The sequence below is a fragment of the Ambystoma mexicanum genome, chromosome 3q (genome assembly GCF_040938575.1).
Source record: "Ambystoma mexicanum isolate Mex_15411 chromosome 3q, UKY_AmexF1_1, whole genome shotgun sequence".
In the NCBI taxonomy this organism is placed as follows: Eukaryota; Metazoa; Chordata; class Amphibia; order Caudata; family Ambystomatidae; genus Ambystoma; species Ambystoma mexicanum.
Genome location: NC_090926.1, coordinates 794,355,345 through 794,374,386, shown reverse-complemented (window position 1 = coordinate 794,374,386; position 19,042 = coordinate 794,355,345). Strand labels below are relative to the sequence as shown.

Sequence of the window (19,042 nt, the reverse complement as noted above, 5' to 3'; positions counted from 1 at the left end):
GCATAGGGTTAGGCCAATCATACATTAGGTAGAGTCTTCATACCAGTCTATGGAGCAGAGTGATGAAAAGATACACACAAAGGCACAGGGCAGGAGTCTAAACCTTTTGGCTCTCCAGATGTTTTGGACTACAAATCAATTGTCCCTAGCCAGCATAGTCAATGGTGAGGGATCGTGTGAGTTGTAGTCCAAAACATCTTGAGGGCCGCTGGTTGCAGACCCCTGGCCTAAGAGGTAGTACTTAGAATTTTGAGGAACTCCTCTAGCCGGAAGTGGATCAGCTGGGGGTGTCTTGAATGACAGACTGCAGAGGAAGTAGATAAACCACATCTCCTTAAAGTTGGGCTACGCTGGAAAGGATTTTTTGTACTCTTGAAATCTGACCACGCGTTTGCCTCTCTTAATTGATTGGCCCTCTGCTGTTCCTTGGTCCTAATCCTAAAACTTGGCAGCATGAATCCTGAAGTGCTCCCTGGGGGATTTAAGTTCCTTGGAGTCCGGTTACACCATCTACTCATCTTCTCGGTGGGAGTCTCCTTGTCCAACTGGCTGTGAGGGCAACACTGGTTGGTGGCAGTGTAAAGTTAGCTTTTACCCCTATGCCATGTGCCTACTGGTGGTTTCTTTGTAACATCATGGGTAGTGTCCAGCAGTCCAGCATTGTTCCAATGTGAACCGAATTGGGTAGATGACCCTAGCTTTGCTGGCTACTGGGGGCAAGTGTACACCGGCTGAGAACAGAACAGATGAGTTCTGATGGGGTGTCTGGATTTAAAGCTGAATCTGCATGGGAAGGGGTGCATAGCCACCAGAATGGTTGAATGGCTGGGGCACCCGAGTAGGGGCACTGAGGAGAAGTCTGTCTAGAATCATTAACTCTTCAAGACCCTCCTGGCAGTGATGCCCCGCCTGGCCGGTCCCTAGGGAGAATTGTCCTTCTGATGTACCAAGGTAAGACCAAGACAGATGTTCACTCTTTCCGTTTCCACGGGGCCAGCATCGATGCAAGTCTGCAGCCTTGTGGCCTCTTCGAGCCTTTCTTGGCTTGGCCACTGTGCTGACCCTGGCGCCCTGTAGTGGACAGAGTCGGAGGCCTGCAGTTGCAAAGTCTGAGCCAGGACTGGTGCCCTCATATCCCCTGCAACACAACATTGACTTCCGGCACTACTGCTGTGGTGTGTGCACTACGTGTGTGTGGCCTAGTATTGGAGAACCTCGCCTAGGGTACCACAGCTGAGGCAACCGCCCTCATCCGCGGGCATCCGCATTGTGTTCATAACCATTGGGACTGGGCACACTGACTCCGTAGCCAAGACTCTACCGTATCCTGAAAAGACTGCATTACACACCTGCCCCCCCAACCACCAAACATTTAGAATGCATATTGCTAGAGTAACACAAGTCCACTGGCTGAACGGACTACCAATGCGCAGCCTTCAGGCCGTTCATGTGTGTTTTGCGGCCATCATCGAGCACCTTCCCACATCTCCCCCACTCAAGGCGCTAACATTCCCAGTGCATAATACATAACAATGTCTCGCTGCATCTTGAAACCAGGGGTGTCTGTGCTTACACCCTGCCTTTTACTGTACATATTGCCTGCACCACCCCCTGATAGAAATGGGAAGTATTTCAGCAATACATCTGTGTGCCAACCGTGTTACCCTGCAACTTGTCCACCCTGCCTCCCTCCTGAGAATTCGGCGTATGGTCGCTCGGTGATCTCTATTCTAGGCGAGGCAATAAGCAATTGAAAGGGATTCTATTCGGGACCTGGATGCCAGCCAAGCTCCTAGATGTAGGACTGGGCACAACACCTGACATGGGGAACGTGGCTGAGAAGCACATCTCCCATTGTGCTGTTTGGGGACCACCTTCTCGGGTAAGGCTTGGCTTTTCGCCTTCCTCGAACTAGTAAGGTCCTAATCTAGAGCGTGTCGGCCCCTTGGCCACAGAGGGGTCCAGGCTCTTCCTGGAATTGGCCGGTGATTCCCGCGGTGCAAGTATACGCCTCGTGGCTGCTCTCCAGCAGGCCTGCCCCCCTGCTCACAGCCTTGATGTGCTGGCGTGATCTCCAGGTGGTGGATGGGAAATATTCCACGATTGTGAACGAAAGGCCTGAGGAGGAGGGACGGGGGAGGTGGGGGGCGGAGGTGTTTTCAATCTACTTTGTGATCTATGGAGGGAGGGAGGGGGGGGGATGACCTTCGGGGATTTTCCACTCACTCTGAACTCCTCGGTAAAGGCATTGCTTATCAAGATTCTGTTCCCGGCCCTCTCCCCAAGCATGTCCGGTTTCCCGTCCCTAATATTTGTTCGCATTTATGCTTGCGGCATCTTGGCGCCTAGAAAGTACAATTTAAAGGGCAAGAGCACATTACTGTGCAACCAGACGAAGCCACGTTTCAATTCAAGGGTAAAACCACGAGCTGTCAGGCATGCTGGCCCTGTTATCAGAGGAAGTACCTTCCAGGGTCTTGGGACTTCAACACAATGTCGTCCAAGGGCATAATATTAGGGGGGAACGGGGGAAGGGTGTTTGTGCCCCCCACAACTTTTGTGGCACATTATTTTGTCCCACTCATTTGTCGGGGGCCCCTTTCATTAAGATGTCAGCCCCCTCAAAGTTCCTCCACTGATGTCTCCCTCCCGTTAGGGCCAGGAGATTAAACGTACTCCTTAGAGAAGAAACAGTTCCATGGGGATTTCCGATGCATAACGTAATGGGGGCTCACTTGCAGCGCTGGGTTATAGCCCCTACTCCTCCCCCTGCCCTACGACATTAGATGGCGTTCCTATCGGAGTCCAGCCTACTGTTGCCAGATTGTAGGCTGCCATTCCCCGAGCCCCCAACCTTGAGTGGGCCACGGTGCCCGCTCCCTACAGCTGTAGTAGGAGGGACAGCCCGCTGCTGGCCCTCCCAGCCAGGCACTCATAAACACTGTGAAATCCTACAGGACTGGGCCCGTATCCCTGCAGGGGGGTGGGGCATTGCCAGTTTACTAAGAGGGAGGGTTGAGCTGACGATGATTGACAGGCATGCAGGTGGCACCTTTCTCTTATGATGTGTTTGTTCCGTTCTTTCGTCTGGTGCCAGGTGTATGAAGCTCGAGGGCTGTGAAAGCTGCGGGTAGTAGCTCCACTAAACCTAAGATGGAGGGGCATTTGCAGGCAGTGAGATCGGGCGTGGCAAGGCCAGAGGAAGGTCATTTCGAAGCAGGGAGAGTGTCGATTGTGGAGTCCTCTTTTATCACAGTGTTAACACTAGATCAGTACAGGGAGATGTGTGTTCTGTTTAGGCCTCGTTGTTTATAAAGAATGCACAACAAACCACGCTCTCAGCATCCTGGAGGGTACACATGGAGGACATCTTAACCACATGGGTAGAGATGCGGGGCTTTTTGAACCAGGGACGGTGGCTTGTCCAGACTTTGACTGGGGTGGCCCAAGTGGGCCAGTGACTTATGCAGGGATGGCATGAAGTACGAAAAAACGCACGCACGCACGCGCTTGGAATAATGGGGTGGCCAATCTGACTCTAGGGGTAGCGTGTGCCACCCCAGGCCACTCACGGAACACGCCCCCATGGGTGTAATTTTAAGGGGGGACAAGGGGTTTTGTCCCCCCAAACTTCAGTGGCATGCCTTTTTGCCCCCCCAACTGTTGGAGTGAGGGCAGGCGGGCCGCAATTATGTAATTGGACAATGCAAGCCCGGCTGGGGTGCCCAGCAAGGCTTGTGCTGTCATTACATAATGCTGAGATGCCTGGCAGCCGCGCTGCAACACATTCAAGGCCAGGATGCCCTGCATGGCTCAGTCCCTCACCCTGGCTGGCCTGACTCAAAATCAGCAGCCAGGGTAATGAATTGGTGTTGCAGGACCTGGCACCTGTGCTGCCACGCTAGCAGCAGCACTTCCAGGGGCCACGGCGCAGAGAACCGCTTTGCGGCTTTGTGTTCGTGCGACACACAGACAGGAACTAGGAAGCTCCTTCAGCCTGGTGGTTTATGTCTGAGGTGCGAGAGTGCGAAGAGTTTAGGTTGGTGTAACATGAGACGTGGCCCAGGTGGCATTTGAAAGCAGAGCAGAGGTATTTTAAAAAAAAAAAAAAGAATTTGAAATAATTTTTTATTGTGTTTGTGTATGTTTGTTGGGGGCTGGGATGTGAGCTGACCCTAGCAAGGGCACGTGTCACATTTGGAAGATGTAAGCAGAGCTCACAGTGCACATTAAGGCCCCAGGTATGAAGACACACTAACAAAAACAAATGGTGCATTCAATGTGGCAAGCCACAGCTCTGCAACGCCTCTAAAATTAGTATTGCCACTTTTCAGATGCTACTAAAGCACTGCCATCCTAATTTCAAAATGAATTGGTTTTACAGACACCATTTCAGGACAGTTTGGTGCAAATTAGTAAATGGGTGTCATGGTTCAGGTTGCAGGTCACCAAAAACTGCTTAACTTACCAAACTAAGCAGGGGAATATCCAGCATTGTAAGAGTGGGAGGGTGAGCAACGAAATGCAGTGTGTGGTATTCCACATGGTCTCATTGGCACCCCCAAACCGCCCACGCCTGCCCCAATCTACTTTTTTGTTAACATTAGGGGAAGATGGCATTTTAACAAACAACAATAAAAATGCCGGATCATTCCAGATGCAGGAAACTCATCTATTAGAGCTCTGTCCCAGCCCTCTGAGGCAAAATACATGCAAACTTCCTAATTATTATATGCATTGCACCAACAGAAGTGACTTCACGGAAAAGGACATAGCAAGGCACATCATCAGTCCTTCATACTTGGAGGCACCATGAAGTGACTTTAGAATAAGTTGCCATAAATAAGCCAAGTGATAAATAACTTTGTGGTGCAAAATACCTAAATTGCACTTTTGTTATATGTGGAGCAACTCTACAGTCATTGGGTTTTTCCATTATAATACCATGATACATTAACATAAGCTTTGAAGTGAATCAGAGTCACTTGCAGAGCTGCAGATAAGGCGCAATGTGATTAAATGATTTGCTCAGGATCACACACTTGGTTAAATGGTGAAACTGGGATGTGGACAATTTAAGCGACCACGCACATCTTTCCAGGTTTAGTTGTAGATATTTATTAAGGTTTTGCTTTACATTTCATGTGCTTACATAATTATTTATAGCAATGCCTTGGAAGCAAACCACATTACATTATAACTAGCCTTTCATATTAAACTAACCATACACTATATACATTGTCATAGAAATATGTTGAGCAATGGGAGTATGGCTTTAGTTTTATTCTCCCCATTCTGCATGCAAAGTCCCAATAGCATCATGGAGATTAATGTGAGCCTAACAAATCCCCCTTGGGTTTTAAAGCCATAGTCATTATTTCATAAAGCATGCAACATTATGCACCCTTCTCACTTCTGATCACTCCCTCCCATTCACATTTCTAAAGGGACAGAAGTCCCTGCTAACTGTACCCCCCTCCCTCTCGTCAGTGCCTAATGGCTCACATTGTAAAGCTATGTTGATACAGAGCAACGTGAGGACCCTCTGCTGAGCGGAGCTCCTTGGGACATTGCCTTGGCAGCGGGACACCTCTACCATTTGGAACGGGTAAGGTGTCCTGCTGCCAGGAATATGAGCATGCTGAGCAGGAATTGCTCAACATACATTGTCCTGCCAGCGGGACACCTTTGGCGTTGGGTGCCCTCTTTGATGTGCCAAACGGGAGAGGTGTCCCAATGACAAATGTCCCGGTCTGGTTCTTAAGAGCCACAGGGTGCAGCTTGCTCCCCCTGCCACTCTCTCGTGGTACTCCACTGCTAGGAGACATTTCAACACAGGAAAACTTAAATTAATTTTAATCAGTCCGAATCTTGTACAAAAATCTATTAGCATGTACACATATAAGGTGTTGTGCAGAAGCCAAGTTTGGAGATATATGGCATTTAAAAATTGATACCAAGTATACTTGGTCTCCCACTGCACTGCATTAACCGACGGCTTCTGCCTTTCAATGAATGGAAAAAGGAAACTGCTGACATTCCATTGAATCTGTTCCTTTCGGCCATGACTAGGTCAAGTCAACTGAGCCCAAAATGTCAGTTGGTGATAAAGTCTGGTCTGCTCAATGGACATTGCGCCACTGTTTCCATGTGTTATTGTATATGTACATATAAATGGTGTGTGCACACAGTGTATGTCAATGGAGGTGCTGGGTGCATTTGTGTGTGAGTGAGAGTGTATGCAAGCATATGAGTGTTGACCTTTGTGTCTGAATGAATGATAAATAATGCATTGTTTGTATGTTCTATTGGAATTAAGTTTCTGAATGTTACATTGTGTCAGTGGGTGCATGGCAGGCCGGCTGGAGATGTGAGGGGGCCCAATTGAATTTTAAAGATAGGCCACCAGTCTTATGAAAGTTATAACTGAGTGTCAGCAATGGAAGCTTGTGGTGTAGTAGTGTAGTGTTATCTCTCAGGGATTTAGGTTGTCTGACCGAGGTACAAAATCACGGCGAAATTGACTGTAGTCATTTTCGCTGCGAATACGTTTTTACCTCGGTACAAAAAACCAAACCCATTTCCCCCCAAACTGCCAGTACACCCACAAACCCCCGCCTACAACGTACCTTCTTTTCTCCAACCGTCGCCTCTCCTGTACCCTACAGCGTCAGATCCACCCATTTAACGTGGGTCGGATCTGATGCTGCAAGGTCCCTTTTTCTTCTTTTTTTTTGTTGGGTCCCCTGCTACCAATGCTGAGAGAGCGGGGGACACCCCGCAACCGCTGAAGTGAAAAATACCGAACATGGGGAGGAGGGACACCCCCCGCAACACCAGCTCTTCATGTTCAGTATCTTCGGTTTCGAACTAATGGTGGTGACCAAATTCACTCAAATCTACCATTCAACCAAATTTGATCAAACAATTTGGCCGAAAATATCCCTAAGAGCCACCACTCGCCCTCCCTCCACACCACCCCTGTCCCCCCCAACATTTTCAGCAAAGTTACTCCACTGCACTCCCCTGAGCAGAGGTTAGACATCTGAGAGCGTTTAACGTCAGGGGTGGGGGGGTAGTGGTTGCGGGGAATCAGAGATTGGTCGAATCTATAAGGGAGGGTAAAGAGGGAGGGAATTTTCAAGCAGAGAGGGTAGAATCGGGGGGCAGGTGGAACAGAGGAGAACATTCTGAAGCAGGGGGAAGAGGCGGAGGGCATTTCCAGCCACTGGGTGTAGGTGTTGGGAGCATTGTCGAGCAGGTAGAATAGAGAAGGGATTTTTTTAAAGCAATGAAGGCAGAGGTAGAGTGCATTTACCAGCAGGGAGGGTAGAGCTCTAAGGGCATGTTCAAACAGAACTGTGAGCAGATTGTCAATCGGGCAAGAGGGAGATGGGCGGCATGTGCAAGCAGGAAGGCAACGGGCATTCCCCAGGGGCAGACGGGCATTTACACGTAGGCTGGGTGGTGAAGGGAGCGCTTTTTAGGCAGGGAGGGTAGAGATGGGAACACATTTTCAAGCAGGGAGATTATTGACGGGATGGCATCTACAGGCTGGCAGGGTAAAGGTGGAGTCTGCATGTAGACTGTTTTACACAGACGTGCTCTGGAGATAATACCACTGAGACTGTTTTTCCTTTTTTTTTTCACCCCAACCAGGAGGAGCTGCGCCCCCGCCTCTGCTGCATGAAGAAAGGGCCCAACGGATACGGATTTAACCTCCACAGTGACAAAGCCAAACCGGGGCAATACGTGCGGGCCGTGGACCCAGACTCCCCTGCCGAGGCCTCAGGACTGAAGGCGCAGGACCGCATCGTTGAGGTATGAGGGCAGGTGTCGGGGTGGTAATTTGGGGCATTATTAGGGCAATACGTGCGGGCCTTGGACCCAGACTCCCCAGCCGAGGCCTCAGGACTGAAAGCGCAGGACTGCATCATTGAGGTATTAAGGGCAGGTGTCAGGGGGTGGTCATTTGGGGCATTATTAGGGCAATACGCGGGGGCCGTGGACCCAGACTCCCCAGCTGAGGCCTTGGGGCTGAAGGCGCAGGACTGCATCATTGAGGCAAACAATTAAAGTCTTTACTGCTTTCTATTTATTTTTCAACACCTACATCAACAATTATTTCACATCAAAAACAATAATTTTATTTTCAAATGCTGTTGCCGACATGTTTCGGATATCTAAATTATCCTTCTTCATGAGCTAGTCTGTGGTTTCTCAGTTTCTATCCCCAATTTCTTGTGGTCTACAGAAAAAATATAATATTCATGACTCAGTATTTATCCTTGGCTCATGCTAACTCAAATGTTCAATTCATATATATTTCCATATGTCACCAACCTCCAAGTCTCACTGGTGTGCATCCATTTCCTGATCGATAAATAAATAATAAACTCGTTTTACTTCCCAGTCTTGATACTCGAGAAAATAAACCATGGAATTTAGCTAGTAAGTACTAAAGCCCAAACTTACCCGACTTCTGGTCGTTGTACACTGGCACTCTTGTTGTAATTCCCCAACTTCTTCATTCGAACCACCCGCGGCACATCTAAGGGAACAGATGGTCCAGTTAGTGCACCGACTGGACCATCAGTGGTCATTTGGGACATTACCGTAGCAGTACACGTGGGCCGTGGACCCAGACCCCCTAGCTGAGGTCTCTGGGCTCAGAGCGCAGGACTGCATTATTGAGGTATGAGGGTCAGGTGTCGTTAGTGGTCCTCTGGGGCATTATCTCGGCAATAAGTGTGATCTTGGATCCAGCCAAGGCCTCGAAGCTGAGAACACGGTACTGCAACATTGAGGTTTGAGGGACAGATGTTGGAGGTGGTCATTTGGGGCATTACCAGGGCAATACCTGCATGTCATTGAATAAACCACGCTGTGACAGTATCTATGCACTTGTCCACGCAGTATCTATGCACTTGTCCACGAATATGTCTTATTTGACAAAAATCCATTCTGATTGTATAACAGAAGTTCTATTTATCAGTGTGTAATCCTACAAATGGTTGCAACAGTTCTGCCTGCCAATACATGTTTCGACCACTCAGGTCTTTTTCAAGGCCAAGTTGCAAAGTTAACAGCCCTATTGGGGAGCTTGATTGCTAATTAGAAATGGAGTGGCAATCTACCACTTCGAAATAGCTGCCTGTGAAGCTTCCATGTTATGCAAGCCTTTACAGTGAGATAGTTAGATTAATTATAAAATCTTCTGTCTTTGTGGTCTAGTCACCACTGTGAAAGTGTTCACTATTCTTGTGTTGTCTTCAAATCGATGTCCTAATATTAGGTGATGTCTGTAAATTCATGTTGGGTTCCTACCGGTTCTGGAGCTGCTGGAGGATCCTCTGGATTCAGGATCTCCCTCTGTTCCCAGTGAGATGTTTATGGGAGTGATCTTGCCTCCTTCTTTGGAAATCTTGGCCTTCCTTCACTGGCAGAAGCTTGAAGGCAGACCGTACCTTTAGCCAGGGTCCAAATGAGTTCTTCTTGTTACTCCTTGCAAAGTCTTCAGATGATCTGCTAAAAGAGGGGATTGACTCTCGTTTAAAGCCAAATGGGGCCCCGTGATTGGTGTAGGTTAAGCCAACCTTAATGAACCAATCCTGGGTCCCCACCAACAATCTCCTGTATGCGTGAAGTCCTAACCAGAGTGCTTTGCAACAGAAAAGGAAAAGGGGTGAAAACATGTAATACTAAGTCCCACCCACCTTCCTGTCTGTTGTGGATCAAAGGATCTCTCTGGTTAATTGAGCTTTCTGTGATTAAACTGGCAGGTCCCACTTGAAGCTGCGGCTGGACCAGACTTTTGGTCGCTGCCAAACAACATACTTGTAACTTCTGAATTGGGTGTCCCTGCAGAGATGACTACTGTAAATACATAGTCACGGACATGACAGCTCACTGTCCTTGATACTGAGAGGCGGGAGCTGGTTTCAGGTTGACACAGTGCATCTCAAAGGTTGTTAGGGTTTTCCTTTCTTTTGTTAGTCCTGTGACCAGGCCTGCTTGAATTAACTCTGATTAGTATACGAAACCGGCACCAGCAGCTAACAATGGACAGGGTGGATCCATGTAGCCTTTCTTGGTTAATTAGGCTGGCCATGGCAGGAGGAAGGATTTGCCCTCCCCTTCTTGCCCTACCCTTGATGTACTCTTGGCTGTCATATCCCAACTATATAAAACAGGTGGGACAGCGCCTGCAGGCAGTGTCCACCCAGAGTACACTGGCCTGCCGTTCCGGTGAGCATAGAAAAATGTGTGTGGATTAGCCTCACACATTTTCCAGAGGTTGATCTACCATCATTCAATATTTAAAATTTCAAAAAAGGCCAGTTGAGCACACACCCACTTTGTGTATGGTCGAATTCCTCACACACACAGCGTGCCCTGCTAGTCTCTGCAGCAAGCTTGCAAGGTGGGAAATGCCTGAGAGTCTCTGAACCAAACCAACAACAAGGCCGCTGTCTGCAACACACTCCTCAGCTTTGGGCCGACCACCTTAAAGGATGACACAACCTCAGTGAAGAAGCTAGGAGGAGTGCAACGACAATCTAACAACATCCACCTTCCCTTCTGTGTACTAGAGGTGTGGGGCTGATTGATGGTTTAGAAACTGATATTCATCCCTGGACCACTGGTGCCCTGGAATTTGATTTGTCACTCTTTCCCTATGGCTTGCTCACTCCCACTTTTCCTTGGGGCTCATGCACTCTTTTTAGTGTTGGCTATTAGGTGGCTCTAAAACACCACCTGTATGCCACTTGCATTAAATCACAACTAGGGAGAAATGGCATATGAGGAGGGACACAAAGCGTGTAAGTGTAATTTGATTATTTCTCCAGGCATTCATTGCCCATGGCCATGCTAATCCCCATGAACATTCCCACCCATTTCCTGCCCATTCACGGCCAAAGCACATCCTCCTGGCATCTCTTTGAGTTAACTTTATCAAGCTTTACTCCTGGCATCTCTTTGAGTTAACTTTATCAAGCTTTACTATCAAATGTTGCACTCCAAGTGCCTGCCAGTTTTATTTTCTTCCAAAAGGCTCTTATGCGAGTTAGTGCATTAATTGGATCTGCAAACACACTACTGGTGGAATAGAAATATCTTAAACAGGTCTGCCTTCAGCCACTCCATTATATAAGCACTATGTGTGTCCTTCACTGAAGTCCTGTTAGAAACAAGTATTGGCAAAGCCATCAGTTTTGGCTTGTGTTTAAGTATTAGGTGTTTGCCAGGCGCTGCTATTATATGCCCAGGTACTCGCACCATTTTGCAGCTGCTACCATTGAAGGACCATTAATACCAGTACAGCAGTGACGGTCAAAAGCATTTCCCAATCCCAAAATGTTGCCATGGCCAATGCATGTTTTCCCTGGGGATCAGTCCCTCGTTTTCCCTCGGGTTGCACTGTTTCGCTTGCCCTCTTTGCCGCTGGCTCATTGTGTCTCCCGCCTTCTGTTTTACCTGCTGTCAGGCTTGCTTGTCCTCTTCCAATTGGGCTCCCTTGCTCTATTTGACCCTCAGCTTGCTTGGTTCCGCAAAGTGCTCGATCTGGGGTGAAAAAGGATGAAGGCTCCTTTAAAAAGTGAGGGGTGCGTGGCATATTGGCCAATATTCTGCAAGTGTAATTAAGGTTGACATAAATTGAACGAATCACACAACTCATTATAGACAAAAACATATTTTGTTTTATCAAAAGGCCATACAGAATTAGGCCGATCCACCACAACACACATTTTCATACATGTGATTTAAATACATCAAAACAGTATTGGTCCCAATCAGAAGTCAATTAATCCATAATATGTGCTTCACCTTATTTCATCAAAGAGCAAGCCACCATACAGAAATACAAAACAATAATAAACACAAGCCTGAATCTTATTGTGGCCAGACTTCACGATGGTGGATACTCAAACAACTTAATAATCTATACAGTTGTAAGGCCAGCACATCAATTCAACAAGAACAAAAGCAGAACATTTGCAATTCTTGTATTCCAAAAGCAATCGTCTACTAGAAGAGACCATAAACAATATGGTCTTCAATACTGAGCTCGGCAGGGTCCTAAACCCTAAGTACCCTGTGCTAGTTTCAACCTTGTCCCAATTGGGCACTGGTTTTCCTCAGGACGTGATTTTCAATAGGGCCCACCATTGTTGTTCTCATAGATGAAAGGAACTTCTGGTGGCCAATTGTGGCTGTTCCAGAGGAATCATGCCTTATTGCTGAAACTTTGCACAGTCTGCAATGCAGCGTCTTCACTCAAAGAAACGTAGGGAAAAGCACATGCCTCCTGGGGCCATGGTGTAGCGCCTAGTAAGTGTTCCCGAAAACAAAAAAATGTATGGACCAGCATGGGCGCGCCGGTAGAGGGCGAGTTCGCTCACATCAGTGTCTGTGAGGTACATTCCACGGATGTGGAAAACCTCCCTGACCATTGGATTCAATGGTAAGATCACAGCTGCCATTGAATCCTATGGGAGAAGGGATCCCATGCGTAAGGAGACAGTCGCACAAGCTGAGGAGACCTGGGACATGCAGGGAGCGGTAAGAAGGGGGGACTAGTGAGGGCATCTTTGAACACATTCTCTATTCCTTCCGCTCAAAGCAGTCTTTTGAAGTGGTCTGTTCAGCTAGTTCCTGAGATCAGACTGTGCAGCCTCGTTCTCAGGGGTGTGGCCTTCTCAGGGCTTTAAGTGGGCTTGGGTAGCCAGGGCTGAGCCCCGGCAGGCTCGGAAATATGGTTCCGAGGCGGTGCCTTACCGGGGTTCACTAATTTCCGATGGCAGCACTGGCCACTAGAGGACATGGCTTTTGTCCTAAAGCCTGAAGCTCCTGCTCATGTGCGAGAGCTTCAGACTTAAGAAAAAAATGCCTTTTCCCCATAATGTTGGTGCCGACATCTGGGAGGCATCCCTTTAATCAAGAGATGCCTGTGGGCCGGTGCCACTATTATAGAAGAAAAGGTGAGGCCTTTTTTTCTAAAGCCTGAAGCTCCCGCTGGTTCGTGGGAGCTTCAGACTTTAGGAAAAAAGGCCTCGGCTTTCAGCGCCCTCACGTTTTCAGCCTCAATGGTGCTGCTGGCCCTCATCAAATGCCTGCTGAGGGGCAGCGCCACCATTAAGCCTGAAAACCTGTGGCTGCTGTCCCCTGCCAGGCATCTCTTGAAGTAATATTTGCAGAGATCAGAACCCTCTCCCCCATGGGTGCTGATCTCTACAAGGGGCTGCCTGGCTTGGGTTGGGTGCCTGTAGTTCATTAAGCCGGGCTTGTCAAGGGGGCGTGGCCTGATGAGCCGGCAGGCGACTCACCCGCCGCTAGGCCACGCCCCTTGACGGGCCCCGCTAATTTTCCCATGCCACTTAAGGCATTTCCTTCGGTAGTGACCTTCTATGGTAGCACATGCTGGATGGGGGGTGGTGCAGAGAGGTATTTGGGGGATTCAAGAATGAAAAAATGCAACCTGGACCCCCTCTCATATTTCTAATGCGTCTCTTAAAAGAAGTGCACTTTTAAAGGCCTATTGTACATCAGCAAAATGTACGGGATATTTAATATTTATTTTTCAGAAGATAAACATTGTAACACAAGTGCATCCGGCTTGGTTCTGGGAAGCTTCTGGCGCACAATGCTTGCTTGCAATATTTAAAATTTCCCACGGTCATTCATTCTCCGACAGCGTCATCTTTGGTCAATCTTAGTTAAAGATCATTATGACACCGCACATAACTGTAATGTATGTTTTTCAGGAAGACTCCCGCAGACCCAACCCAACAGTTTAATCTTGCAAGCTTGTGGGGGAGGTGAGGGGGGGTCACTTTTAAAGATCCACTTTCTAGAACAAGGGGGTCGCCAAATGGGACTTACGGGGGAGGGGGGGCGTGCATGCTGGAGATCTGGAATCTCGTGGGGGAGATCGTTCACCCTCAGAGGAAAAAGAGGAAATATTCCCTTCCATCCGAGTGACCCCAAAAGAGAATGTAAAAATACTTGGGGCAGACTACATGCACACATTTTATCACAACAGCAAAAACAGAACTAGAGACTAGCTATAGTCATCAATGCTCCAGCCAGCAGGGAAATGGACAGATAATCTAGTCTGATAAATTACGTTTGATAAGATGCTTTACGATTTCGGAGAGTGCTGGTCACGCGCGCACGCGTCCGTGTGTGTGTGTGTCCGCCTGTCTCTATCTATGTAACTGTGTGTACAAAAAGGTACCTGTATGTATTTGTCCCTATATGTTCATACACACATGTGACTCTTTCTGTGTTGTGTGTACCATACATGTGTGTGTTTGATGAAATAACTGCTGCTTTGCTACAGCGCCTACTCACCCCTACACTATTACTAAGCCTGCAGTAAGTCCGATCAAAATGTGAACAGTATACTTCCTTTGCCTTGTTGGGCACCGTAGGTCGATGGTAGGCAATCTTCTTCAGAAGGGGGTGTGAGCTGGTAACATGTATTAGTACACTTAATCTAAAATAATTTCAAATCAAAGTTCTAAAAGAAGGACCTTGAATTAAACTAAAAATGCACACAACTAATAAGGCTAACCCCCTCCCCCTGTTGGAGAAAACAGAATTCCGACTTTTGTAGGGAATAGGCACTTTGGGGAGTATACGTGCAATAGGTTCTTTGAAACACAATTTACTTACTGTATGAGTGCTTTACAAATGCACAATAAATAAGGTTCGGCACCAATGTCTGAGGAATATCACTATTTGATCGCTGCCTGAATGCCAGTAAGACGGAGATCCTTCTCATCGGCACACCTGCACCTCTTTTTCCTGCCACTCTCTGGCCAGCCTCCCTTGGCCCTCTTCCTGCTCCCACCTGTGAGGCTAAGAACCTCTGGGTCATCTTCGACTTCACACTTTCCTTCTCTCCTCACATCTCAGACGTCTCTAAGATGTCAAACTACAACTGCACCTCCTCAGAGGTATTCTTCTTTTCCTCTCCTTCCCTCAGAAGCTCTCTCTCCAGAGCCTTGGTTCTCTCTAGGCTGGACTACTGTAACAACCTCTTTCTAAATCTGCCTGCCTCTACTCTCCGTCCACTGCAACTCATCCAGAACAGGACTGCGGGACTTGTCCTTGGCCTCAAGCCCAGGGATTGTATCTCTCCAGCCCTGAAATCTCTCCATTGGCTCCCAGTGGCTGCAAGGATCAAGTTCAAGACTCTTTGCATTGTCCACAAGGCCTTCTGAGGCCTCGGACCACAATACCTCCAACTCCCTCTTCGGAAATATCTCGCTCCTCCAACTCCTTGAGGGTCAGCCGCTTCTCCAAGCAACGAGTTGGGGGAGATATCTTTTCGGCTGCCGCCTCCGCCTCCCTCTGGAACAGTCTCCCTGCCTCTCTGAAACTTGAGCAGAACCATCTCCGGTTCCGGAAGCATCACAAGACTTCCCTCTTTGCTTTTGCCTTCTCTCTTCGTCTTTCCTGCTGACCTTCTGTCTGATACAACACTGGTCACCTGGTTACCCTTTGAAATTCGGGCCTAGGTACCTGTCTGCCCAGTTGCACACCTGCACTGCCCCCTGGCATCCCTGCACTTGGGTCTATTTCTGCAACTCTACAGTCCCCTTACCTGCACTTATCAGACACTTACTGTCTGCACTTAACCCCTGCACTGCCACCTGCTGGCTGCACTACTTGTTTTTGATCCGGTGTCCTGCACTTGCTCCTCCTCCCCCTCTACTGATACTTTTCCCCCTTCCATCTCCCCTGCACTTGGGAAATCTCAATGTCACTAGGCCTAGTTAGGTCATTGTCTTTTCCTCCCTGTTTCACCTCCCTTGTCTCGTCGCGCCTTGAAACAATTGTGTATAGGTGTGTTATAAATATCATATTGTATCAATATATCTTTGTAAGAAGGTAGAAAGTGGGGGGGGTCTTACAAGTCAGTAGGGCCCTTGAAGGCAGGCAAGGGGGTTGTGACCTCTGCAAATACCTTACAGTATTGTTCTTGTAGCTCATCCGAGTCAAGAGCGGCTTCTAGGCACTTTCTGAGGCTTTGATTCAGTGTCTGGTTGGTGAGCTGGGTGACGGAGTCCAACAGTGTGGCTCACACACCAATGCCACATGGCACGAATATGCTTGAGACAGGCAGGTGATGTCTGGATCAGTGTAGCTCAGAAGTGATGTAGTGCGGGAATCTGGGCCCATAGCTGTTCCTTGAATTCTGGGTTGCTGGGAGGCTGTGCCGGTGATCTCCAAGGGCAAGGGCAAGGGTAGTCCTTGTTCTGAACTTCCACACTAGGAAGGTAACCAGAGAGAAAAATCCTGGTTCCAATGTTCAGGCAGAAGCTACAGGAAGGCATTGGTCCACACAGCAGCTTCACTCCAAATATGTTATGTTAACATTCTTATAGAGTGACTGGGAGGTCATTCTATATAGCTCCTGCCACCACTGAGAAAGCGCGGCCCCCAACACGTGTTTGTCGATGTTTGGGGATGACCACCAGATTGGGTGTCCTTGATCGCAGCAGACAACCTGGGGTGTAGGGCTGGAATTTATCCTGCAGATACTCTGCATCTTGGTGATGGAATGCCCGGTGCACCAAGCATAGTGCCTTAAACTTGATCCGTTTGTCCACTGGTAACCAGTGGAGAGAACGGAGGACTGGACTAATATGAGCTCCGTAAGGAGATCCTGTTGCTACCCTTGCTGCCATATTCTGCAGGCGCTGCAGCCTTTGCACCAGACCCTTTGGCTGGCCTGAATAGAGAGTGTTGCAGTAATCGATGCGGCTAGTGATCATGTATGCCACTTCCTTGGGGCGAAGGGCAGACGGAAGAAAGGGAAGAATCCTCCGGAGTACCATCAGGGATTAAAAACCATCTTTCAGACTGCACTTACCTGCACACCCATTAGCAGAGAGGAAGTAAGATAGACACCCAAATTCTTCACAGTGAACACAGGGACAGGGGAGTCCACTAGGACCGATGGCAAAAAAGAGGGAGCCCACAAAGAATTCTTAGCCAAAGAGCCCACCACCAGTAGCTCTGTCTTGTCCCCATTCAGGGTTAGCCAGTTGCTGTCCATCCAGCTCACACTCCGGTCTGGTCCTGATCTAACCTGACCAGAAACTGGGTGTCGTCAGTGAAGGCGTAGCAACTGAAGCCGCAAGAGCTGATGAGAGCAACCAGCGGTGGAACATAGATGTTGAAAAGCATAGGCCCCTGCAGGATGGTTAGGGACATGAGCTTGCCACTTTTTGGAAATCTCTGGTCTTCCCCTCTCTGACCGAGGTCCTTATAGCAAACTGTACTGTGTTCCAGGTGGATCAAGCTTCAGTAATCCAAAAATTAATCCACATGGGCAGTCTCCACCCTCCCCTCATAGTCAAAATGACACAGCTGATTGGTTCCCTTCTGGATCTCATACCCTGTACTTTGTCTGCAGAAAGTGGGGCGGAGCAGGGAGTTGAGATACCCAACTAAGAACCAAGGTGGTGGAATCCCTTAGTGGAATGAACCTCTGTCCCGAGCTACTCTAACACTCCCCCTTTCTTTCTGCCTACTTCAAGATGACCCCAGTAATCTGCAACATGGTGATAACTCATTTGTGTATCCTGGCAGGCATATTGAAAGCCTATTTCCCTTCCCACCTCCCAGGGGAATTTTCTGTACTGTGGAGGAGGTGACACCCAGGTTCATGAGCATCAAAGAGGAAGCTCCATGACCTTCACCCAGGTGGTGCATGGGTTGCTGGCCAGGCAACCTGAATCCACACTTCCCTGCCATCGACGACTCGCTGGTAATCAGGTTGACCATTAATACATCAAATTGTCTTTGGCTGTATAACTCTGTAATGTTAGGAGCCACCCTGTCAAGCCAACCAGAGCTTATGTTTAAAGTGTACTGCGCACCAGGTCCTTAACACACATGGTTATGAGTTCGAAAAAGGGGGGTGTTTGACTACAAAGGCTCCACAACCTTCTTGGGACGTTGGGTTACAACAGGCTGGACTCAAAAATGCACCTGTGGCATTTGAACCTGCTCTGCTGCCACAACAAAGCAGTTACACCTGGGTGTACTATGCTTTCAATGGCATGGAGCATTATGGGGGTGACGTCTGATTAGCAGGCCGCACCTCCAGAAACACCACACCAGAGTTGGTCTGGCCATTTTATGGTCTGGTTCCCCTGGACCCCAGAAGTGAATGCTGCTGGAAGTAATATACCACCTATTATAGAACCCTGTCGTCTGAAGGATCTGGGTTGTATTTCCAACAATGATCTCCTGAAGCGTATCTGTATCCGCAGTATATTTGAAGGTGAAACTGGGATGGATACCTATACCAGGCTAATGCGACAACTCCAAGTCAAAGCCTCAAAACTGACATCGAGGATTAGGAATCCATGGTTTGATGGAAAAGTTAAATGTCATCAAGCAGCACATAGGAAAGCGGAAAAAAGTGGCTTATGACCAGAACCACTGTAGATCATGTAATGGTAAAGCAGCCTTTAAAAATGTATAAAAATGAAATTGTGCAGGCAAAAGCACAAAGCCTGCAAAGACAAATAAACTTAGCAGACAATAAACCCAAGGAGCTTTTTTCAGCTATTGGATCCATTTCTAATCCAAGCTGTATAAACCCCAGTATGGTTCCATCTCAGAAGATGATAAATGATTTTAATACTTTCTTCCTTGCCAAAATCAAACAGATTAGAACTGACCTTGATGTTCATTCAAATATGACCGTGCCGTTAAATAAACTAGAATACTTTACCTCTGTTGGTAAAGAAACTATTGAAAAATGATTGCTACATCTTAAACCAACCAATTTTGTCTATGATCCAATTCCAGCATATCTGGCAAAACAACATGCCCAGGCTCTGAGTGAACCTATTCAAGCATTTATAAATGCCTCATTGGATCAGGGCTTTGTACCCAAGGAGTTAAAACAGCCTGGGATCCTAAGATCCTAGCTAATTATTGCCCATTGCAGAATTATTTTGGCCAACTAAAATCCTCGAAAAAGTGTTAACCTCTTAGCTTCAGGATTATTTGG

At 48.0% G+C, this 19,042-nt stretch overlaps 1 protein-coding gene across 1 annotated transcript in view; it reads left to right on the top strand.

The window, feature by feature from the left end:
- NHERF1 (NHERF family PDZ scaffold protein 1) overlaps positions 1-19,042 on the top strand; it is a 191,295-nt gene that overhangs the window by 104,717 nt on the left and 67,536 nt on the right. The window contains exon 2 of the mRNA XM_069654864.1: positions 7,660-7,821. Coding sequence (XP_069510965.1) covers positions 7,660-7,821 — 162 coding nt within the window. The remainder of the gene's footprint in view (positions 1-7,659; positions 7,822-19,042) is intronic.